Here is a 25,766-nt window from a genome sequence, read left to right on the forward strand (position 1 = left end):
TCACAGATTGTATGATTGGGCTGCCTTGGCGGTGATGTGAGACGCTTCATTACGCGGGTGGCCCGCCAACGGAAAGCCCGACCTTCGCTTTGTTTGCATTCTCTCTCGGCATTTCCGGTAACGCATGGCCCGCCGAAGATAAACAGGCCGGTTTAATTGGACTGGTCTACAAGGTCCATATCTCCAGGTACAGTTTTTTCGTGCGTGCTGATTTTTTTCTTCCATTTTTATGTGTGTGTGGAAAATACCCTTCTCTTTCTTACACGGTGCTAAGGCTTGTCTCCATCGCAACCTACCAGACTTGTATACTTCCCAATCGGGTTCTTCTACGGTTACCATTTCACCGGATGCTAGCTGCTACCACCCAAGAAGTCTGATGATCGTTCCTTGTCTGCAGTCACGCGCAAAATACATCGATATGGACACAGGACACTCCGCTGAACTTGCAGGGTGGACGCCACGGCAGTACAGCTGACCAACTCAAACGAACTCGTGAATTAACGCGATGCATGCACATACACGCGCGTTTCGTTGTGATGTACCGCTCAGTCAGCTGGAACCCTGGCCTGCAGCCTGCAGGCAGAGATCCAAACTTAATTCCTTTGACACTTGGAGAAGGTGGCGGCATATGACTCTGACACCGTACGTGACATATGTCTCGCGGCAGGCTTCACACGCCTCCATCGCGTATTAAAGGTTCTTCGCCGAGAGGATCTTCGCCATGTCTGCTTCGTCAAGTGTTGACTACGGCAATATTAGGTATTTTTAGCCGTTCGGCGTGTATTTTCAGGTAGCGGCAGAGATGCTGCATCCTGTAGTGTGCATGCATTTGCATGCCCACCGTCAAGTACGTACTACCAGCCACGTACCTGGTACGCCCACAATTTTTATACAGCAAGACGACAACAGCTGTGTGTATGCAGAACATACAAAATATGCTCCAGGACGCATATATACATTTCTCTCTGGTGATATACGTATGACTTTATGCAAGCCCATGCATGCATGTGTCTTCCATCGACTTCCTCCTTACAATATGCTCCTACTTCCATGTATATATTTGTATGGTGTCGTTTGTCGCCTTGCTCGCAGTGCACTAGTACCTAATTAAGCTAGGCCATGCAAGGTTGGCCATGATCATGCATGTATGAGCTGTTTGTTTATGCCCACGCCGGGTGCCGGGTAGTTTCGTGCTTTGCTCTTTCTCGATTTGTTATGTGCAGCCAGGAATGTAGGACGATGTAGCTGATGAACTACGTGTCCTCACTGTCCTGCTTCCACTCTCTTTGGGAGAGAATCGAATCGTCGGGGCGACTTCCGCACCGACAAATTGTCCTGGGAGGAAACTGCACGCGGCCGGAGATATGCACGCCGATTGACCTCATTCAAAACTTATACACCGCATGTTGGCGGCATTCGGCTTGTCGTTTTCCTCATCAGCAGGCTATGTAGTACGCACCAGCAACGGAGTAAACTGACGCGTGTTTCCCTCAATAAAAGAAAATAAAAATAAGGCGTGATAATTTGGGGCGGCGCCGATCAGATAATTTCCTAGCACCGGCCGGTGGCCGCCTAGGACAGGCCTTGTGAGCTGCTCATGCACGAATGCTAGACTTAGTCTTCTCCACTGCCCCACGCATTTCGGTCACTAAAATTGACCGCTTATGTTTGTTTACGATGATTTACTATCTCCTCCCCCCGCGTCGCCCTCCTCTGGCGACAAGGGGGGAACCCTAGCCGCCGCCACACCTCGCCCCCACCCCGTCTCTCCCCTGCTTCGCCGCCGCCGGAGGGGGCCCGGCAAAGCCGCGCGCGCCCCAAGGAAGGTGGCGGCGGGGCGGCTTCTTCCCTCCCGCGGCCCCTGGTGAGAAGGAGCTCACTTGGGCGCGGCGGCTGGTGGCGGGCGCGGCGACGGGAGGTGGGCGAGGCGACGGACGACGAGCGCGGCGGCGCTCTGGCGACGGGCGGCGTGTGGTGGCTATGCGGGGCCGAGGTGCCGCCGCCGGTGGCGGCGGGAGGTGCGGGCCGTCCGGGCCCGATGCGGGCCGCGTCTTGGCGGCGCGGCGGGCTATGCGGCGGAGGGCGGCGCGGCGGTAGGGCGCTCGTGTCCGGGGCGCGGTGGACCGCCTCGCGTTGTGAGGTGCCGTGTCTCGGCTCGCCCCCTGTCCCTCTCCGGCAGCGTGTGGAGGACGGCCGGTGGTGCTGCCCAGGGCCGAGGCGGGTGTGGCGGCCACGGTGAAGATGGGGGATGAGGGTTGAAGGCGGGTCTGGCCAAAAGCACGAAGCAGGATGGCGCGACAAGCTCCGGGCTAATGCCTTGTCCTCGGTGGCTGGCCGGCCGGCAGCTGGCCGAGGCCGGCGATGGCGGCGGCTTCGGGCGCCGCTTCCTTCTTGAAGGCATCGCCGAGGTGATGTTTTGCCATTCTGTCTGGGAAAGCTCCGGGGAAATCCCTAGATCCGCCGTGATCAGTCGATGGCGGCGCTCTTGTGTCGTCTTCCCTCTTGAGGGCATCGATTTGGAGTTGCTTAGGTCGGAGGGACCTGTGGAAGATGGTTGGTGTTGGCGTCGTGGGCTGAGTGGCAACGATGACAATGGTGAGCGGATTGGAGCTGCGGCATGTCCTTCGTCACCCCTGCCGTGATGGTGAAGTCGGAGCTGCGAGGCGACTTGTGGCAACAATGCCACTTGATTGGTGCTTGCGTCGGTGCAAGGCGTGCAACTTTCTCCTATGAAGGTCTCGGTTGAAGTCGGAGCTGCCTCCTCCTCGACGTGCTTGGGGGTCGACTGTTTGGCATGGGCTCACATGGGCTCCGATGTCGTTCGCGGCGAGGGTCTTGGTGGCGGTCGTCTAAGGTGAAGTCGGAATCGCTGGCTCGTGGAGGAGTGACGACGATGACGCTCGATGACATCCTCAACGAGGTCTTTCTTCTCGATGACGTGTGTGCTTCGTGTGGGTAGCCAGGTTGGCCGGGGTGCTCGGTGTGTGTTGTTGGTTTTCGCCCGATTTTCTCCTAAAAATTGGGCACTTTCTTCTTAATTAATGGATGAGGCAAAGCTTTTGCCTCCGTTTCAAAAAAAAAAACAATGCATCACAAACGGGGCAATTTAAATGGCTTAAAATACGCCAAATTTAGTACTAATGGAAGATCCAAAATGGGCACAACAGTACCATGAATAGCGTAGGTACTATGAGGCCATACTGCTCAACATAGACACGGGCGTCTCGTTGCCGGATTTTGGCTTGCTTCTCCTCGAACCAAGCCGTTAGCCTGCATCCATGCTGCTCAAATCGGCAAGCATGATCCGGTTGTTCTCTGCGTGAGACTTGGCCTCAGCGTCAAGCATTTGGACCTCTATGACATGTTTGGTGAGGTCGATGCATGTAGATGGTGGCAGAAGCGTCCTTCTCCCTACACTTCTTTTCGTCCCTTTTGGCCATGGCATCCTGAGACTCGGCCATCATCACCTTCAAGGTCTCGATCAACACAATGTCTTTGTCGGCTTCCATGGATGCGACAGCGACGAGAGTGTCCATCGATGGGTAGGGTTTTTTTGCCGCCAGACGCATACGATATTTAGGTGGCGGGAGTGGAAGTGTCTTTTGTGCCATTGGCGGGCGCGGACTCCTCACGCATACGCATTTCGACCCCAAATTTGGCCGCATTTGAGTTGGAGAATATGCTGGCCACCATGCGTCGGGCTGCTGGGCTAGGGGCATACCCAAATTTTTACCGCGCGGACACAAACGATCACTTTGCGTCCGTTTTCGTAGGGCCGATGGAGATGCTCTTACGGGGAGTTTTCTTATCAAATGTTACGGGCTGAAGTGGAGACACATGCATCCATGAGTTGGGAGGCATGTACTTTTTTTTTCAAGTTGGTTACATTAACGTGGAATTTAAATTTTAATCAAATAAAATAGAAAATATATTAAGGTGTGACTATTTCACACTCGATTGAGAATTAGGTTTGTTCCCGGTCAGGTGATGTCATCAAATCTTAGTTGCAACTCATGCTGCAATTAATGAGCATGAATCACAGATCAAATCTAATCCGGATAATATTTTGCTGGTTGCATCCTCACTTGCAATTGAAAAAAAAAATCTCGGAGTTGTAACTAAAAAAACGTAGTTACAACCCAACTTGCAACTGATATGCATGAATTAGGATGCAATCAAATGGTGGCTAACTTGACTGAGCACGAACTTGAGGAGTAGCAAATCCCAATATATTAACGCATGATACAAAATCCATATAATATGAAAATATACTCTACCAAAATTATAAGCTTATAATAAAAAAAAATATTGTTGACGTTGATACTTTACCCTAAACTTAAAATGCAAATTAATTGTGAGCAGAGGAAGTACTATTTGCCCTTTTGACAGTCAGGAATCATGCATGCTGTATTAATTTATCTAACTTGAGCGCGCAAGAGTCAACCTGCTTGCCTACTCGGACAGTGCAGTGCACGCAGCGTGTTGGTGCACCGTATGTAACGTGGGAATCGACGATGCAGTTCCTAGGACTCAACCTACGCAGGTCAATTACTACTAAATTCAGCGTTACGAGGTGCAGTCTGTGGCCCTGATAGCTCCCGATCGAGGGTTCGTGGGATTTGCTGTCAGGAGCGTCGACACTGCTTTGCATCTCCGTGCATGCATCTATTCATATTTTTAAAACGTAAGTTTCAGTTTATTAACCGTTATCAGGATGGGGAGATAGCTTTGTTTATATGACGACTTTGGAACCCACTGTTTACCGACGCAAAGCACTGCATCTTTCTACATTTAGGGTTGCTTAGCTGTCTAACTGCACACGTACCTAGCGCATCTCATGACCATATATAGTAGCTGACAGGACGTTAACTTGCACTGATAACATAGTTTATACATTATTAAGTCAATGCACCACTGTGAGAATGGCGCTGCCTCCAAGTTTTATCTCTTCCAAAATAATGCTACTAACTGCTTTGGTGGCACTTTGAGATCGGTTACTTATAATTTTAGTTTCACCACCTCCTTTGCTTAATCACGATTCATGCATCTAGATAACTAATGGCACACATGATACCACGATGTCTTATAGGTAATGTAGGAGTTTATAGGGTTGGTTTCTTATAATTAATGGCACACCAACCAAATCCATCTGGATTGGTTTCTTATATACATAATTTCTACAGTAATTTCAACGTTCACTACATTCCTTTTTTATTAGAATGTAGAATCGAGAAATATGGTGAGTTTACGTATTTTACATATTAAATTCATGTGTTATCTATCTCTCCTTTTCTTTCTCGGTCACGTGGTCTTAAAAATAAGGGAAGGACAAATTTCCAGTCAACTGAGAATTAGCTTAATTCTTAGTCAAGCGATGCCATTCCATAATTTTGTAGTGCGTGGATCATTTTCTTTTTGTTATAGCTCACTTGGAATTAAAAAATGGCGGTTGTAACCCGACTTACAACTAGAAAAATCTTAGTTGTAACCTGACTAGCAACCGAAAAGTTCCAGTCACAACCAATTTGCAACATAAAAAAAAACTGAGTTGCAACCCCACACACAACTGAAAATCCTAGTTGCAACTCATGAAGCATGTGAATCATGCTACAAATCTGTTGGATATAAAATATTTTTGATAAAGAGCATATATCAAATATGTTGGATGTAAACTTTGACATGACAGTAAGTTAATTGTCAGCTAGTTGAGGATTGCCAAATCCTAAAAATAAAGTTTGGTAATAGGGCTAGGCCAACTTGCCACATGGCAGAGCAGGGAGGTTGCCATCCACAAGATCTATAACAGCCGCGGATATGGCTACTCGGTTAGAGCAATTACAATAAATCTTAATCAGCTAACTATAAGGATTAAAATAAAACTCTCTCCGTTCTGAAATACTCTGCATTATAGGTCTAAAATTTGTTCTGAAATACTTTACATTCTAGCTTTTAGTCAACAAAAATACGGAAAACGAAGTGGTCCTCCTTTACCTATTGGGTGTCACTATTTTCAATGTAGCTTGGATTGGTTATTTACCAATTCAAGTAGTACTAATAAATACACTACTAATTTGTCTGATTTTTCCTAGAATGTAGACTAAAAGAGAACAGATGGTGTATATTTTTGTCTAGTTGAAGGAGAGAGGGGTTGAGAGAGAAGAGGAGTGGTCTCTAATGCAAGAGTCAACTCTTTCTAGACACTTTATGAGAGTGAAGGATGTGTCATGCATTCATAAAGTAGCACATTTTTATACCTCACTATTATATATATTGTCTTTAAGTTACTTATAGATGATCATATGACACTTGGCTCGTAGCCGGTAGTTGGCTATACTATTAAACTTGCTCTTATAATTTTTTGAAAACAAAGGAAGCCCGGTATTATGAATTGGCACTTTTTCTTTCTTTGAAAGTGTACAAAGTACACAGTGCGTCAATGTAGCTACCTGCAGCACCAAGCCTGCATCCTCTTCGCACGGTGTGTTAGGAAACGTGATCGTATGTGACACGTTTAGATATCTAGTCCTAGTCGAATACGTTGTATGCCTAGCACCGCCTGTACCTCCTATATATATGAATCAATAGGGAGCTCGTGTGTATCCGAGTAGTCCCAAAGAATATACTACCTGATCAGATTATTGATTTTACATATCAGGCCGCCTCTTCCGCCTGTAACCCTAGATCGCGACTCCATCCATTGTCGCCGCCGACAGTTCGTCACCTGCCATGGCGTCATCATCTACGACGCCGTCGCTGAGCCTTGGCGCTCCTCCGCGTGAGCTCCTCACGCGTGAGAACTACCCCACCTGGCGCTCTCAAGTTCTGCCCGCCATACGGGGCGCCATGCAGATGGGTCTTCTCGATGGGACAGACCCCGCGCCTCCTACTGAGATCGTCGACGTTCCTGCTGATCCAGCGACAGGAACCCCTGCCCAGATGAAGGTGAATCCTGCATATGCATCTTGGATCTCTCGCGACCAGCTTGTTCTCTCTTATCTGCTTCAAGCCCTCCACCCCAAAGAAGTTCTCCCTCATGTTCATCGGCTTGAGACATCTGCCGGGGTTTGGCGCGCCCTCCAACAGATGTTTTCCGCCCAAAGCGAGGCTCGGGTTGATAATCTGTTGGTTGCTCTCGCCAACACAAAAAAACTGCAGTCGTCTACGTCTGAGTATCTTGCCAAGATGCAAGGTTTTGCTGATGAACTCGTCGCCGCCGGACATCCGCTCCAGGACCGTCAGCTTGTCTCCTATATTTTGGCCGGCCTTGGAAAAGACTACAACTCTCTTGTTGCAGCACTCGGCGTGGCGGCCACGCCTCTCACGTTGAGCATGCTCTATTCTCAGCTGCACGCCTACGATCAACGTCAACTTCTTCTTGATGGTCCTGCTCCGCCCGATTTTGAGTCTTCGGCTAACGCCGCCTCCAAACAGGGGCGCACTCGCTCCGACTACTACAACAACTCCTACAGCAACAATTACAATGGACGACCCCGTGATCGTGGTGATCGTCGGGATGAGAGACGTGACGATCGTGGCGATCGTCGTGATAATCGCACTTACAATCAAGGACGAGGCGGTGGCCGTGGACCTCCTGGAGGGGGACGTGGTCGTGGCCGAGGACGTCGCCGCACAACCCCATGGGTGGACGTTACTTGTCAGATATGCAGCAAAGAAGGTCATTATGCCAAAGATTGCTGGTCAAGATACTCACAAGAAGAGGACTATGGTGACAAGGAAATACATGCCGCATACGGCGTGGATACAAACTGGTACCAGGACTCCGGTGCCACACATCACATTACCAGCGAGCTCAACAATCTGACTCTCCGGGACAACTATAGAGGCTATGACAAGGTCACCTCCGCCAATGGACAAGGTATGAGTATTTCACATGTTGGTCATTCAATAATTCATAACCCTACTCAAAATTTTCGTCTTCGCAATATTCTTCATGTTCCACATGCCTCCAAAAATCTTCTTTCTGTCCATCGATTCACTCTCGATAATGGTGTTTTTATCGAGTTTCACCCCTTCTTCTTTTTGATTAAGGATCAGGTCACCCGGAAAATCATTCATAGAGGACGGTGTGTTGGAGGCCTTTACCCGTTGATTTCGTCCTTGGTGTCTCCCGGATCTTCCAAGCATGCTTTTGCCGTCTCCAAGCCATCCAGGTCCAGTGGCACGATCGTTTAGGGCACCCTTCATTAGCTATTGTTATGCAAATTCTAGGCAAACATAATCTTCCTTGTGTTCGTGATACTACTAGTATGTTAGTTTGTGATTCATGTCGAAAGCTAAGAGCCATCAGCTCCTTATCCTATATCATCTAGTGTTTCTCTTGTTCCTCTACGATTAGTCTTTTACGATGTATGGGGACCTGCACCCACTTCGTTGGTCGTCATAATTATTATATTAGCTTCATCGATCAATATAGCAAATTCACTTGGATCTACTTACTCAAACACAAGTCTGATGCCTTAGCTGCTTTTATAACCTTTCAGAAGCTTGTTGAGCGCAAATTCAACAGAAAGATTTTAACTGTTCAATCCGATGGGGGGGGTGAATACATCAAAATAAACTCCTTCCTTCAAACACAAGGGATTGCTCATCTTATGTCCTGTCCCCATGCTCACCAACAAAATGGTGCTGCTGAGAGAAAACACCGCCACATTGTTGAAGTCGGTCTATCCCTGTTAGCACATGCCGCCATGCCACTAAAATTTTGGGATGAAGCTTTTCTCACTGCCACATATCTTATAAATATGCTTCCTAGCAAAGTCCTCAATAATGACACCCCTATGCATCGTCTTCTTGGAACACATCCCAACTATGCATCTCTTCGTGTTTTTGGCTGTGCATGTTGGCCCAACCTTCGCCCCTATAATAAGCGTAAACTTGCTTTCCGCTCCACACAATGTGTCTTTCTTGGCTACAGTCCTCGTCACAAAGGGGTAAAGTGTCTTGAGGTCTCCACTGGGCGAGTTTACATATCCCGTGATGTAGTTTTTGATGAGGCAGTTTTCCCGTTTAAATCCCTTCATCCTAATGCTGGTGCCCTTCTACGCAAACAAATTCTACTTCTTGACCCTTCACTTCATAATTTTGAGGAGGGGGATGCTATTATTGATGATCATTGTGTGCCAAATACTCATGCTTCTAATCCTTCCTCTAGTCGTGTTTCTCCAGGGCAGGGTGATGCAGCACCTCCAGCTCGAGCAGCAGGTGAAAATTCTGCTCAAAATGATGCTCATAGCAGATCATATGACACTTTTGAAGATTCAGGAGAAACGGACGGAAATTCACTTTCCGGGGAAGATTCCCTGCCAAGATCTTCATTGGGATCGCCGCTGATCGCCTCGGATCAGGCGCTGTCGGAGCCGTCTCGTGCACCAGACGGCCGTGCGCGGGCGCGTCTGTCGCCGGCCCTGCGGTCCCCCTCCGGATCCTCTGCGCGTGAAGTTCCGTCTCCACCGTCTCGCTCCACGCCATCGGCCACACCCTCGGCCGCACACCGCAGCGGATCATCTGCTGCATCACCAGCGACACCGTCCGTGTCTGGCAGTCCTGCCGATGATCCCAGCTCGGCAGAAGGATCTTCTGCGCCTCGCGCGCCTGCCCCTCCCCCTCGTGTGTCTACTCGACCCACTACACGGGCTTCTCGAGGGATTGTTCAACCTAAAGAGTACACTGACGGCACGGTACGCTGGTTGCTCTCATGTACTACAGATGAACCAGCCAATCTTTCAAATGCATTGGAGGATCCAAATTGGCGTGGTGCTATGGATGAAGAGTTCAATGCACTTCAGCAAAACAAAACCTGGAGGTTAGTTCCTCCACGTCAAAGCAAAAATATCATTGACTGTCGGTGGGTCTATAAGGTCAAAAGAAAGGTTGATGGTACCATTGATCGATATAAGGCACGTTTGGTTGCCAAAGGTTTCAAACAGAGATACGGTATTGACTATGAAGATACTTTTAGTCCAGTTGTCAAAATTGCCACTGTTCGTCTAGTTTTGGCATTAGCTGTGTCCAGAGGATGGAGTCTGCGACAGTTGGATGTTAAGAACGCGTTTCTCCATGGCGTTCTGGAAGAGGAAGTCTATATGCGACAGCCGCCTGGGTATGAAGACAGGTTAAGACCAGACTATATCTGCAAACTGGACAAGGCTTTGTATGGTCTCAAACAAGCACCGCGAGCATGGTATGCTCGGTTAAGCACCAAGTTGGTTGCTCTTGGTTTTGTTGCTTCCAAATCTGACATGTCCCTGTTTATTTATCGCAAGCGTCATGTCACTATTTATATGCTGATTTATGTTGACGATATAATTGTTGCAAGTTCGTCACAAGCTGCGACAGATGCTCTACTGAAGGATCTCAGTCATGAGTTTGCACTTAAGGATCTTGGTGATCTGAATTTCTTCTTGGGCATTGAGGTTAAGAAGGTTGATAATGGCATTGTACTCGGCCAAGCAAAATATGCTCAAGATATCCTTACACGTGTTGGCATGGTTGGCTGTTCTGGTGTTGCTACACCACTGTCCTCCTCAGAGAAAATTACTGCCAGGCAGGGAACATTACTTGGTCCAGAAGATAGTACCAAATACCGCAGTATAGTTGGTGCGTTACAGTATCTTACTCTCACTCGTCCGGATATCTCATATGCAGTTAATAAAGTCTGCCAGTATCTACATGCTCCCACTACAGTACACTTGACTGCAGCTAAACGTATTCTCAGATACGTCAAGCATACTATCACGGTTGGTCTTACTTTTCAGCAGTCATCCTCCATGTTAGTCAGTGCTTTCTCCGATGCAGATTGGGCAGGAGATGTTGATGATCGTCGGTCCACGGGGGGATTTGCAGTCTTTTTTGGACCAAATCTGATTTCCTGGAGTGCTAAAAAGCGATCTGAGTCTCAGGTCTAGCACTGAAGCAGAATATAAATCTGTAGCAAATGCAACAGCTGAGATGATCTGGGTGCAGTCATTACTTAATGAACTAGGTGTTAAGTTGACACAGAAGCCGTGTTTATGGTGTGACAATTTGGGAGCTACTTACTTGTCAGCAAATCCAGTTTTTCATGCTAGAGCAAAGCACATTGAGATTGATTTTCACTTTGTCCGAGAACGAGTGTTAAAGAGACAGCTAGAGGTGAGGTTTATTTCCTCTAGAGATCAAGTAGCAGATGGGTTCACAAAGCCATTGTCTGTAAGAGCATTTGAAGACTTCAAGCATAATCTCAACTTGTCTAAGTTGTGATTAAGGGAGGGTGTTAGGAAACGTGATCGTATGTGACACGTTTAGATATCTAGTCCTAGTCGAATACGTTGTATGCCTAGCACCGCCTGTACCTCCTATATATATGAATCAATAGGGAGCTCGTGTGTATCCGAGTAGTCCCAAAGAATATACTACCTGATCAGATTATTGATTTTACACGGTGCCCCCTGCATATGCATTGTGCGGAATAAAACCTCCCGTATTTTTGGATCACGAAGCAACGGCCAAGCAAATGAACAACCCACACGCAGTAGCCGCCCGGCTGTCCCTCTTCCTCCAAGTCCGAACAGATCGAGGCGGCGCCAGTATACCATTATGTAGCTGTTCACCCACAGCGGCAACGCGTGTCAGTTCTTATTACTAGTATAGTAGTAGTATACCATTATTTTACCTTATCAAACCGTTGACTTGTCCCGTGCTCGCTCGATCGCCTAGGCGGCGTCGTGTCGGCCGGTTGTTGTCGTCCGATCTAGGACATATACTCCTGGAGTATATAGTACGTGTCAGCCTCCCCGGCGGCTGAAGCACGAGGGGAGGGCCGGTGTACCTTCTCCGACCGCCTGGCGCACGCCGCCGGAGGGAGAGCGCGCAGCAGCGCCGCCGGTGGATATGCTTGGAAGGTTGGAACCCGACAGGTTCCGATGAGCGGCAGGCCGGGCTAGCGCCCACGAGCTAGCTAGTAGCGCTGCAGTATCGGACATTGCCTAGCCTTCGAAGGCGTATTCCAGTTCGACGCCCGGAGAAATTAAATTCGAAATCACCGATATTTAGAACTGGAAAATTAGACCGATTGTGACTTCCGTCCGATATACTCCTACTAAAAGAGATTGTTATCAACGAGACCTTGTCAAACCACGACGAGAAATAAACTTCCGATGAAGGTCTCGATCATTCCTGTCCGTCCAAGTCAACGGGCACGACTCAACCAGTGCTGCGTACCAGGCAACTCCTAGCTATAGCCGGCGTCTTTCAGAAAGGAACATGTACAGTACCTAGCTAGTCTAATTAAACACCTTTGCGCGGACTTGGAATTTGGTCCTCCCGGTCCCGGAGTATGACATTTTCTGGTCACCGAAAAGAAGAATCGGCCAGTCTGTTTCTCTGAAAACTAACTACGCCGATGCTTCTCTGAACCTGATTGCGCGTCAAAAGTGAAAGCACGCGTGTCACGAACAGTTTCCAGCCTTAAAACACTGATGATCGGTGGCCGTCCAGCCTCCTTCTTGCGGCGCCTACGTACGGATGGCTGCCCTTTACAGCGACGGGCATCCTATGATGAAAATCCTTTGTCCCTTCACGCGACAATCGGTAGGACTTAGGAGCCTCCAGATCAGATCTCGCAGGACCTATATGGGTTAATTTGTTTGTGGTACCATCTCGATCCGGCCGTGATCGATGAAAGAAAAGCAACCACCGATATCCATGGTCGATCGCTACACGAAGAATTATCGCTTCTCACTTTAATTTGCACCCAATCTGTGTGGCCGGCCGGCGATGAGCCCATGTCTATGTTTATCGGCCGTGCAAGTTGGCACATGTGAGCACAATCATTATGTGTACTGCACTACTGCTAGATCGCTTCAGAAAAATCTGCCAAAACTCGCAAGTCCTATGAATAGTGGTGGATCCATCCATCCATTTCATATCCTCAAATACAGATAAAGGAGTGTTGCTTAATCTCTCCTCCTTCGTTACCAGCACTTGCCCCATCTTCCAAAGAGGTAGAAAAAGGAGGTGTGGTTTATCCATCTAAGAAAAAGCTGTGGTTCATCCATCAACTGCACTGGAGCTAGCGGTGGCACTTTTTGTCTACTTTCTACTGGCGGGCGATGATCCCGTTCTGGACAGGTTTAGCTACACAGTTCTCGGAAGAGTAACTGGTCGGGACAGTTTGCACTAATCCCCCATTTCCTGCTGATCGAGTTTCTTGGTGATATGTTAGTTTCTGTCAGCTTTTGGGCTATCGTTATCGACCAGACGGCGCGATCAGGTGGAGTCCAACCCAACGTCGTTTTGCACGCGCGGTTCATTCGGAATTAACGTCTCTGACTCATTCCCAGATTTGCCAATTCAACAACGAACAGTATTGCAGAAAAGACAGAAGAGCGGCACGCAGAAATTTCTCCTCCGTCTCATTGTCATCAGCAGTACTACTACTATTAGCAACTGGCGATAATTTCACCATCACCCATTCACCCATATATTCACAAGATATGTCACCAATGCCGAAAATTCAGTAACAAGTATCCACACCGCTCAGCGTTTAAAAGCATAAACGAATATGTAGTTCCAAGAGGATAGACACCATGTAGCAATTGATGCCACAATCGAACAGGAATATTAGGTTATCCGTAAAGCTTAGCATTATTAAATTAGGTCTATGGTCATGTTCGAATAACGGGAAGAACGTACGCAATAATCAGCAGAGATAGTAGACAGTCATTTCCCGTCCTTTTGAGGGGCCGGAGTTGAGCCGGATGCATTACCGGCAAACCCGGACAGATTAGCACTGTGATCCTAGTCTGCGCCCCGTAGGAAACTACGTTCCCTGATTATTTCAAGAACATCGTACTTAGGCGGCTGGCCCGAAATTCACATGCTGCCAAACGTAGTATGCACAGCTAGCTAGTTTGAAAAAAAAAACAGAGTTTTTATTAATTACCTGCCTCCACACACTAAAAAGGCTATCTATACTTATTACTAGTACTACCTAGTGCTTCATCTAGGGGAGCAACAACAAATAAATCCATCTACATATAGGGGAGTCCTATCTACTATCAATAAAGAAAATCCTAAGAGCAATTCTAATAGTATAGCCAGTTGCTGGCTATAAGCCAAGTGTCATGTCATCTATAGCCAACTTAGAGCCAACATATACAATACTGAGCTATAAAAATGTTGTACTTAATCAATGTGTGCTCCACCTTTCACTCTCACAAAGTGGCTAGGAGCACGTGCTAGAGCTGGCTCTTGCATAAGAGCTCACTCTCCTTCTCTCTCCTCCCCTCTCTCCTCCAACTAAGCAATAATATACTATTTTAATCCTTATAGCCAGCTGACTAGGCTTATTGTACTTGCTCTAAAAGGCTATCTAATCATCATTATAGATGAGACAATAGGGCAATGTGCATAGTACATAGTATGATTAATGGTCGTAAATTGCTACCACTAAGAGCAATTCCAATAATGTAGCCAGCTGCTGGCTATAAGCCAAGTACCATGTCATCTATAGCCAACTTAGAGCCAATACATACAATAGTGAGCTACAAAAATGTAGTACTTTAATAATGTATTGCCCACATTTCACTCTCACAAAGTGCCTAGGAGCATGTGCTAGAGCTGGCTCTTGCATAAGAGCCCACTCTCATTCTCTCTCCTCCTCTCTCTCCTCCAACTAAGCAATAATATATTATTTTAATCCTTATAGCCAGCTGATTAGACTTATTGTACTTGCTCTAAGAATTAAAATAGTGTTGTTTTGCTTAGGCTAGCCATAGTGCTAGTATCATAGCTAGTATCATACACATTGGTCTCACAAAAATACTGATGTGGCAGCTAATTAAGAAAGAGAGATGAGATTAGAGTAACATAGGTAGATATTGTATCATAGCGCATGTCACGAGAAAAGTTAATGCCAAACAAATCTTATGCACAAATTTGCATTGAGATTCTAAAAAGCAATAAATATAGCATGACTATGATACTACTTCATGATACTAACCACTATAAAGATAGTATCATACACAAGTATCATATGCATGATACTACTATATGATACTTACCACTATGACCGGCCTTAGGTGGATGAGAGAGAAGTGGATAGAGAAGAGAGATGGGCTCTCATGCAAGAGCCAACTCTTGCACGTGCTCCTAGGCACTTTGTGAGTATGTGTGGTGGGCCTTTTACACATAAAGTTATCAATCCTTAAAGCCAACTATTGTACAAGTTAGCTATAAGCTGACTATAGCTGGCCTTATAGCCAGCACCCGGCTGCACTATTAGAATTGCTCTAACAGTACTACTACTTTTTAAAGTACCGTCAGAGTTCAATTATGAAACATTAGTTTTTGATGTCGAACTATAGTAGTGAAGGCAGGGAAGTCTGAGACTACCGAACGTCTGAATCTGTACGTGAGGCGAGAGAAAGGTAATCATGAATCGATAATAATGCACAACTAGGGTTTCATTCCCCTTATCGGTGACGATGTCGGCCCGCTCTTCCTTCGGTGGCCTTGATGTTAGGTTACATGTATAGAAAAAAATCGTCATACATGAACCACCAAAATCTATCTATAAAGATGCAACATCGAGAGTACTAGCTATGTTACTTCCACTATAAGCAGTATTACACTCGCCGCGATCTAGGTCGATGGGTCTTAAATTGGTGGTCGGTCTATATCACTCCCATGCACCGCGCGGCGCGGGCATGCATGCATGAAAGGCTGACACAAATTATCGAGTAGCCACCTTGGTCTGTCCTCGTGTAGAAACTAGCGAGAAGCATGCATGGATTGATGATGAAATACGTACGTGCCCGGTAAATATGCCGACAATTTCTATACGAGTACAACAAAACGACAGCGCTACGCATATACTACCTCCATTTCAAGGAATAAGGCGCACGCGCATCCAAGACGAACTTTGACCATAAAAAATGAGCAACAAAATCTTGATTATATTATATGTAATTAGTATCGTTGGATTCGTATTGAAAAACACTTTTTAATGATATTAATTTCATATAAACAATCTTTATCTATTTGAAGTAATTCTTGGTCAAACAAAAAGCTCGTAAAACGAGGGCGCCTTATTCCTTAAAACGGAGGTAGTACTAGTATATATGTGCATACACTGTATGCGTTGGTTGTTTATGCCCCACGCCCGCGGGCAGCTTCGTGGACGTCTAGGACTACTCGCATGATTATTTCTGACACTAGTCACAATGTATATTATCATATAAAAATATCATGTGTATGATACATGGTACAATTTCCAAAATGCATTCTACCATGTACTAGTATCATAATCTTCTTATTTTAGTAATTGATTTGTAGAATCTCAATGCAGATGTACTACGTGCTATGGTAACTACAATCCTCTTCCTCGTCTTTAATTGCACTATCCCATCATCTTTTTGCATGTATAAGATGCATGATCAACAATCATCTAGTACGCACCGCAAAATTGTTCCGGGAGGAAACTGCGCGATGCACGGAATGATACATGTCATGCATGTCTAGCTCACGTTGGAGGGATTCCGTTTTGTCGTCTTCCTTATCAGCGGGTACCACGGTGGTGAAGCGCCACCTGTTGATCGGCGCCGCCGGTGTATGTGATTTTTTCTTAACTAGTTTATCCACTAATTACGAGGAAGGTGCATTTGTTTGGATATTCAAGCCTCGCTAGTTGCACCATACTATTACTCCATCCGTCCATCAATGGATGTCGAAGATTTGTACATTTGTACATTAAAAGACATGTCATTTGTACAAATCCCGTGTCGCCCGTTCGTGGCGGTCGGGGGAAACCCTAGATTCCGCCGCCCCTCCCACCCCTCCTCCATCCTCCTCCCTCTCCGCCGCCACGGGGGCGCGGCCGACAAATCCCTGGCCACGCCGCCGCCGGCGGGGCATCTTCGTTTCCCTTGCGCGACGGGGCGGAAGAGGTGGCACGCCTCTGGTCCTGGGCATGGCACTGCATCGAGGGCCATGGCAGCCCTCGGGCTCGTCCTAATCAATGTTGTGATGGGCAGCGGTGCGCGCCTAGGTCGACGACCGTTGGTCGGCTTCTTTAGGCGGCGAGGGCTGCCGCCGTTCATCTCTGCCTCTGGTGGAGGTGAAGGCGCGGTGGTTGTGGGGATCCAGGGTGATCGACGGGGGGCGGCGTGGAGACGTCCTCCTCTCCTGCGGATCAGCCTCTTGAGCTGCATGTGCAGGTTTGTGAGGCGGTCGGCCGATGAGAGTTGGGATCCAACCTTGTCGGAGCCGATGATGGCGGCGTCCTTGGATGTCGTTACCTTGTTGAAGGTATCGTGGCTGCATATCTTTCGCCTCTTTCCGCATGTTTCGGGTGAAACCCTAGACCTGGATCTCTTGGGCCGGACGATGGCGGCGCTATCAGTGTCGCTTACCCTCTGGGGAATCATCTTGGAACTCGTGATGCCTGGAGAGGTCTGCTGGTGGAGCGGTGTTTCATCTACAACGTCGACGGCGAAGGGTCTCGGCGGCGTGGTGTAGCGGGCTCTCGGCGATGGGCGTGTGATGGTGGATGCGCGCAAGGAGGTTGCATTGTCTAGCGTCGTGGCATCGTCAGTAGCAGGAACGACGAAGATTGTGCGGATTTTTATCCTAAAGATTGCTCGGCGGTTCAATGGAGGTGATGGTTTCTGTAGCGTGTGCATGAGGTACTCGCCAAGAGTCTGCTAGACCGGATGTGCGCTCCCGTTTTACTTAGTGGGTGTCTCGGGGTATGCGATGTTTCCGCTCCTAGTTGATGAGGGTTTTCGTGTTTTCAGGGCAATGGCCATATTTTCCACTCATTGTCAGGTGTAGGTGTTGTGTGGTGGCTTTGGGGCTCTTCATGTATAATCTTTTGTCAGACCTTTCCTGAATAAATTAATAAAGATAGCCGGATGCATCGATTGATGCAGAGGCTGGCATAGCCTCCATTTCAAAAAAAAATCTGTACATTAAAAAATGTGTAGATACAATCAAATTTAGAGAAAAATTTAACATCTTTTGTGGACAGAGGTAGCACTTTCTTTGGCCTGGCCTTGGATCAGCTAAACTACATAAGGTTTTCTTTCTCTTAAAGTCAAACTATGCAAAGTTTAACCAATTGCGTAGAAAAAAATATTTACATGTACAATATAAAATCGATGTTGTTAGATACATCATGAAATGTATTCTCATGTGACATCTCCATAATAACTTTATAATTGTTGATACTCCCTCCGGCTCTAAATACTTATTGCAGATTTATACAAAATATAGGCTAAAATATGTTTAAATAGATAAAACTTGCAACCAGTAGTTTTTTTTCTAAACGCCAGATCAATGTTTTATAAACACATTATCTCTTGAAATGGTGGGTATTACACGAGTTCTTTGCGTTGGTGCTGGCCCTTCTAGAACATGCGTTGGTGCATGCATGAGCTGAGTTTTCTTCTCGTTCGTATTTTCACTTGTTCACTTTGACAACCAAGCAGTAAGCATGTGTTTTAATATTAGACGACCTGTGCTACAGATGGTTATATGCAGAGTGCAGTGCACGCGGCGTGTTTGCGATAACAAGGTGCACCGCATGTACTACCATGGGAATCGACGATGCAGTTCCTAGGACTCAATCTAGTAATTAACCTAGTTAGTACTAGTAATTAATTAGCGAATCGGCATTAGAAATTGCCATTTGCGGCCTTGAGATCTCTCGATCGAGGGCTCAGGGGATCTGCTGTCACGAGTGTCGACACTGTTTGAGCCCATATACAGTTTAGTTCTACTATGTGCTTACTGGTTGAGTCAGCTGTGTCAATGTATTAAGAAATAGCGCTGCATCCTCGTTAGCGTAGCGTAGTATAGACCTTGTACAAGTGCGATTATTTTAAGGTTCAGACCATAATGCAACCTGCATCGTCGCGGAGGTGTACGTTTCTGTTTTCTTTTTATTCTTTGAGATGCTTAACACAAGTTCGGTGGACTGAATGGCCACATTTACATGGAAGTACACACTGCGCCGATCTAAGCTGCTCGTAGGTTTTTTTTTAGCATACATCGAATTCTTGAAAAATAGGCTTTGTCCTGCTTTAGAAATAAAGCCACACAATTTAACTGATATGAAATGACAAGAAAATCCTCTTACAATGCAATGCACAAATAAAACGAGAACCATAGGAATAGCTACACCCCAAGAAGCACCTCAACTACCGACTAAAGTGGCACTACGCCTTCTTGTGAAACCACCAGACAACGCCGCATCGCACCGACCAAGCTGCCACCGGAGAAAACCGCATGTCCTCTCGCTGAGAATAGGTGGCTACTCAGTTACGTGTAAAAGATAGAAGGCAGCCGATAGTGGCGGACCTAGGGCAAAAACTGACCGGGGCTCTATGTATAGGAAACCATGAACATGTCAGCTTGTGATCGACTAATATGTTAATCTAATCTATGAATACATATATGTTCTCATAAATACTTCATTAAAATATCCAATAGTAGTACATCGCAGAATAAGACAACAACTTTGTTTCTCCAAAGTTTGTCACTAAAGTTAACAATCTATATAGACAAAAAAGCTTCAGATATCCCAATGCACTTCGTAATCTTCCATATAATTGTTGTTACTTGTCAAGAGAAAACACATGATTGTTTAAATAAATACTAATGCAAGTGGTAAAAATACAACAAGATGTAAGGTATCCAATCATGACACTGCATTCCTCCCTCCAAGATTTTTCATCTTATCGAAATGATCAACGATCACTTCATTGATAATTGTATCCAGCAATGCCTTTTGAGCGAAGAAAATGAGACTATGACTCATTTTAAGCATACATGCATCCGGTGCGCAATACGGAAGGAACACGGGGATATCAGCCCTACCGATCGGTTGGTCTGCTTCGAAAGGAATGGAAATTACGGAGCGGCACGTTGGCCCTTGCAAGCATCGTGCCAAGACACTCCCAGGCTTTTGGATGAGGAAGCATAGGGTCAGGGTGCAAGCGTGTCCCTACAAACGGAGACAGACGGTACAAGCAGGAAAAACACACAGTAACCTCCATACGCGTGTCTTTTCTTACCCATTATTTAAACCGCTGACTCCTCTCCCGGCTCACCCGATCGGCCCGAGGGCGGCGCTCACCTGTAGCCTCGTGTCGCCCGCTTGTCGTCTAGACATGCATGGCGGCCGAGTGAAGCGTCGGGTCCGGCCGGCCGGCCGGGAGCGTGTACCTTCTCCGACCACACCTGACATACTACGCCGGTGGCAGGACAACACAACGGCGGCGCGCGACAGATGGCTACTGCGCGAGCTTGGCCGGCCGTGGACACGGCACCGATAGCCGGCAGATGAAAATGAGCTGGCCGTGTGCCGTGAACTCTGAGGTACGACGATAGCCGGCAGCAGATCGTGTGATCGCGTGCGAGGGCTAGCTAGCTAGCGCCGGAGAGCTAGAAGCGGCGCAGTGTTTTTGACATGGCCTGAAGGGGGTACGTAGGGTGTTCGATCGAGACGTAGAGGACAATCGGTGAAGTGGGAGAAAATTTATTTCGGATCCTATATTCCACCATTTGCTATCGAGTAGCAGGTAGCAGCACTGCTAGCATTAAAGTGCTGTAACAAGCAATAATTCGAATGGAATTTTTTGATCCCCGGCGTTTGTTTCTCCGCACAGCAGTGCGCATACGGCTCATAGCACGACATGGCTGACTGAAGTTCAAGGGAAGAGCTTACCACTAAACCACCGTTATTTGCAAACGGAAAAAATTACTACTCCCTCTGCACAGAAATGTACTCCGCATGATGTTTTAGTTATCTTATAAATTCACTCACTTTTATTTGTATCTAGTACTAGTTTGTAGCTTCACTTTATTTAGTTTTTATCTAGTCTACTTCGAAAATATATTAAACATCTTATATTAGTGCACGAAGGTAGTATTACTCTGGAGAGATCGTTTTCAAGTCCTAATAGTCAAATACACGATGAAATAAATTTCCGAGAGGATTTCCAAACCTATTCCTGTTGGTCCAATTCAACGGACGCGACTCGCCTAGTGCACTTTCAGCACGGCCTGTCCGTCTCGCCAGCCTCTTGCAGAAAGGAGCATGTACCAAGTCAATTCACGTCTGTATTCGCTGACTTGGAACTTTGTCAATCGCCGACACGGCTACCATACTGTAGTACCGCGAGTGTTCTAGCCGTGTACCAGTACTACCGAGGAAACATCCTGCATTTAAGCTCCATTTCAGGACGAGGAGATCAATTTGTTTCTCTTAAAATTACGCCAATGCTTCTCTGAAACTGCAAGCGACTGCAGAACAGGTCGGAGCAACAAATGGTTCATTCCAGCCTTGCAAATCTGACGATCGGTGCATCCTATGATGATATCTACCATTTGTCCCTTCACGCGACAATTGGCACGTACACTCGAGCCACCAAAGCCGGGGCTCGATCCATGATCCACCATCAGATCTCGCAGCAACCAGGGGTAATTTGTGTGTGGTACCAACAACGCCATGATAGATAGATCGATGCATCAACAATTCTTGATTCCCACTTCGCACCAATTGGCGTGGCCTGGCCGCTGGCCAGCCCGGTCGGCCATGAGCCCCATGACTCTACGTTTATCGGCCGTGCAACTTGGCACAGGTGTCAGCAGAACCACTGTGTACGTACAGCTGCTAGATCGCTTAAGGAAAAGTAGAAGCCAAATCTCCCAATTCCTATGAACAGCGGTAGATCTATCTATCCATCCATCTCACGCATATAGATATAGGAGTTTTCCTTAATTCATCTTGTTCCTCTTCACAAGCACTTGCCATCTCTCGGAGAGGAAAAGGTTGGCTTATCCATCAACTGAATTGGAGCACAGTAATTTCCTGGTGGCACCTTTTGGCTACTTTCTCGTACGTGGTGGTGTCTGCGTGACGATCCGATTTGGCCAATTTTGGCTACAGACCTCTCGGAACAGCAACTAATCGCAGTCACATGCTTCCCACGGCGGTATGGCCGATGGAATCCACGGATCCTTCCATGAATGTCACCTTTGTATCTCACTCCTAGTACTTTCTATGTTACGTTATTGCAGCAGCAACCCAACAGCTAAGCCTAATCTTTGTGGCTATGCTACTAGCAACTTGCAGCGATGCATAAGCATGTGTGATAACAATGCCACCGGCAAATTATATATGCACCAACTTTACAGATGTTGCTGTGCTGCACACTTTGAAATGAAGCTGAACAACATATCGATCATCCCCCATTTGGTTTGAGCTTCTTGTATCTTGTTGATACGTTAGTTCTTGTCGCTTTTCGGTTGATAGTTATCGATCTAATTTCTGCCGCTGGGTGGTATTGTACTACTGCGACATCTATTCCTATATTTGTCAATTCAGTAGGAACAGTTCTGCAAAAGGATAGAGAGGAGCACCACGGAGAAAATTTTCTCCGTGCGACTGTCCATGAGCAGTGCTGCTGTTAGCAACTGATGAATGACGATATATACCACCATCGCCCATATATAACACATGGCATCAATGCAGTTAGTGTGTCTGGGCAGAAGTGCTCCTGCTATTTTTTTTTTTAAAAAAATCACATTTATATGTTTCAAAAAAAATTAGAAACCCATGTGTTGCTCTCGCGGCTGTCTCCCCGGGCTATGTCCTCCGCCGGGCCTTTGATGGACACACCATTAGGCTTGAACGCCCGGAGGAGGGGTGCAACAAATTTGTGTGGAGTTTCCCGCATATCACGTAGGTTTCGGCCACGGGCTTCCCCATGGAGCACTAGGATGAGGCAGGGATCCGCACAACCTTCCGCCCGTTCGGGAGTGTCTGCTGCATCGACCCGCTCTGCCTCTTTGAGCTGGACTTCTCGGCGGTTCGCTTCTTCATCAAGCTCGCCGAGGGTGGCGCGGTGCCCCACACCCTGATCATGCATGACTGTCACGGTGGGAGCTCCGCGGAGGTGCTCATCCGCATCGTTCGTGTGTGGCCCTACAAGAACAACCTGGCCGCCATGCCATTCTTCCACTTCGACGGCCTCGACGGAGGCGTTGCTGAGCATCCTCCCGATGGGAACGGCGCCGCCTCCACGGCCCGCGTGTCGCACATGAGCGACATAGATGAGGAATCCGTTCACGAATTGCCTCCGTCGCCTGCTGTTGTGCGCCCCGGCGAGGGAGCCTCCTCTTCTGTGGTCGAGCTTTGGCGGCGGGTCGTGGCTCGCTACCAAGCCGGCATGCGCGCTCCGCGGCTCTCGAATATATCGACGGTGTCCCTCAAGCTCTTGGCTCCCCAACCTCCTCTTCGTGTAGCAGGTTGTGCCCGTTGAGCTATGGGATCGTGCCCTGCACGGCGCCTTGCCGCTCAGTTCCCTGACGTTGGGCTCGATGCTGAATAGGTGACCATGGTCAACACCCCCTACCCTTCTTCGTCTTCCATCTCTTGTCACAACCTCGGCCTTAAACCCCATCTTTTGCTTTTCCAGTGGTATGACACGCTTGCTATCCCGGCCATGCCGCTTGTCAATGACACCACGGAGGCTGGCGCGGGAGACTCTACTGCCGGAGGTGGTGTCCCTACTGACAACGCAGCTCCTGCGCTCGCGTTCTCGGCGGTGAGCTCCGATGTCCACGAGGACGCTGCCCGTAGGAGCATCATCGTCGTTCAAGGCTCACCGCAGCACTAGGGTGGCGTCCAAGGAGCCCGACCACTTCGTCAACATGTTGTCTGATACGTCCCAAACGTATCTATAATTTCTTATGTTCCATGCTACTTTTATGATGATACTCACATGTTTTATACACATTATATGTCGTCATTTTCCGGCACTAACCTATTGACGAGATGCCGAAGAGCCAGTTGCTGTTTTCTGCTGTTTTTGGTTTCAGAAATCCTAGTAAGGAAATATTCTCGGAATTGGACGAAATCAACGCCCAGGGGCCTATTTTTCCACGAAGCTTCCAGAAGTCCGAAGAAGAAACGAAGTGGGGCCACGAGGTGGCCACACAACAGGGCGGCGCGGCCCAGGTGCTGGCCGCGCGGCCCTAGCGTGTGGGCCCCTCGTGACGCCCCCTGACCTGCCCTTCCGCCTACTTAAAGCATCCGTCGCGAAACCCCCAGTACCGAGAGCCACGATACGGAAAACCTTCCAGAGACGCAGCCGCCGCCAATCCCATCTCGTGGGATTCAGGAGATCGCCTCCGGCACCCTGCCGGAGAGGGGAATCATCTCCCGGAGGACTCTTCATCGCCATGATCGCCTCCGGATTGATGTGTGAGTAGTTCACCCCTGGACCATGGGTCCATAGCAGTAGCTAGATGGTCGTCTTCTCCTAATTGTGCTATCATGCTCGATCTTGTGAGCTGCCTATCATGATCAAGATCGTTTCTTTGTAATCCTACATGTTGTGTTTGTTGGGATCCGATGGATATTGAATACTATGTCAAGTTGATTATCAATCTATCATATATGAGTTGTTTATGTTCTTGCATGCTCTCCGTTGCTAGAGGCTCTGGCCAAGTTGATACTTGTGACTCCAAGAGGGAGTATTTATGCTCGATAGTGGGTTCATGCCTCCATTAAATCTGGGACAGTGACAGAAAGTTCTAAGGTTGTGGATGTGCTGTTGCCACTAGGGATAAAACATCGATGCTTTGTCCAAGGATATTTGTGTTGATTACATTACGCACCATACTTAATGCAATTGTCTGTTGCTTGCAACTTAATACCGGAAGGGGTTCGGATGATAACCTGAAAGTGGACTTTTTAGGCATAGATGCATGCTGGATGGCGGTCTATGTACTTTGTCGTAATGCCCTGATTAAATCTCATAGTACTCATCATGATATATGTATGTGCATTGTTATGCCTTCTTTATTTGTCAATTGCCCAACTGTAATTCGTTCACCCAACATGCTATTTATCTTATGGGAGAGACACCGCTAGTGAACTGTGGACCCCGGTCTATTCTTTACATCTGAAATACAATCTACTGCAATACTTGTTCTTTACTGTTCTTCGCAAACAATCATCTTCCACACAATACGGTTAATCCTTTGTTCACAGCAAGCCGGTGAGATTGACAACCTCACTGTTACGTTGGGGCAAAGTACTTTGGTTGTGTTGTGCAGGTTCCACGTTGGCGCCGGAATCCCTGGTGTTGCGCCGCACTACATTCCGCCACCATCAACCTTCAACGTGCTTCTTGACTCCTACTGGTTCGATTAAACCTTGGTTTCTTACTGAGGGAAACTTGCTACTGTGCGCATCACACCTTCCTCTTGGGGTTCCCAACGGACGTGTCAACTACACGCATCATTGTCCAAGGCCAAGGCGGTGAAAGCTTCGTGTTTCGACTTCTCCGGAAGCTCACCTCGCCCTTGCGCAGCGGCGGCGGGCTTCGATGGCCCCAGCGTCCCTGCTCTAATTCCCCTGCCGCGCCTTCGGGTGCTTGCTGCTGCCTGCGGCATCGACCACGACGCCATTGAGGGGGCAGATGAGGTGAATTTCAGTTCCGAATGATGTGTATGCATCGTTGTGGTCGGTCTTCTCTCTGGAGCTCTCCCTGCAAGGAGAGCACGGAGTCCCCATGTGCGCCGCCTTCTGCTATTGTTCTTGCTCCAGGTCGCTAATTGCTTACTTAGATAGAGCCACGCCCCTTTTTTCATTTATTTGTTGCCTAAGAAAATTTGTCAGTTGTTTACCCTTAATATGATGACATCAAGCTCCTTTTTTTCTACTTGGTGCATCTCATGTTCCTTATGAGTTC

At 47.5% G+C, this 25,766-nt stretch overlaps 1 protein-coding gene across 1 annotated transcript; it reads left to right on the forward strand.

Moving 5' to 3' along the window:
* Positions 1 to 6,726: 6,726 nt before the first annotated feature.
* LOC139835807 (uncharacterized) lies at positions 6,727 to 23,684 on the forward strand. The gene is made up of 8 exons (XM_071825679.1): positions 6,727 to 7,381; positions 7,470 to 7,726; positions 7,777 to 7,876; positions 9,187 to 10,627; positions 10,736 to 10,789; positions 10,920 to 11,151; positions 22,785 to 23,129; positions 23,484 to 23,684. The coding sequence occupies exons 1-8, from the start codon at positions 6,727 to 6,729 to the stop codon at positions 23,682 to 23,684; spliced, it is 3,285 nt and encodes a 1,094-aa protein (XP_071681780.1).
* The last annotated feature ends 2,082 nt before the right edge of the window (positions 23,685 to 25,766 follow it).

Source organism: Lolium perenne, chromosome 2 (assembly GCF_019359855.2).
Source record: "Lolium perenne isolate Kyuss_39 chromosome 2, Kyuss_2.0, whole genome shotgun sequence".
NCBI lineage: Eukaryota > Viridiplantae > Streptophyta > Magnoliopsida > Poales > Poaceae > Lolium > Lolium perenne.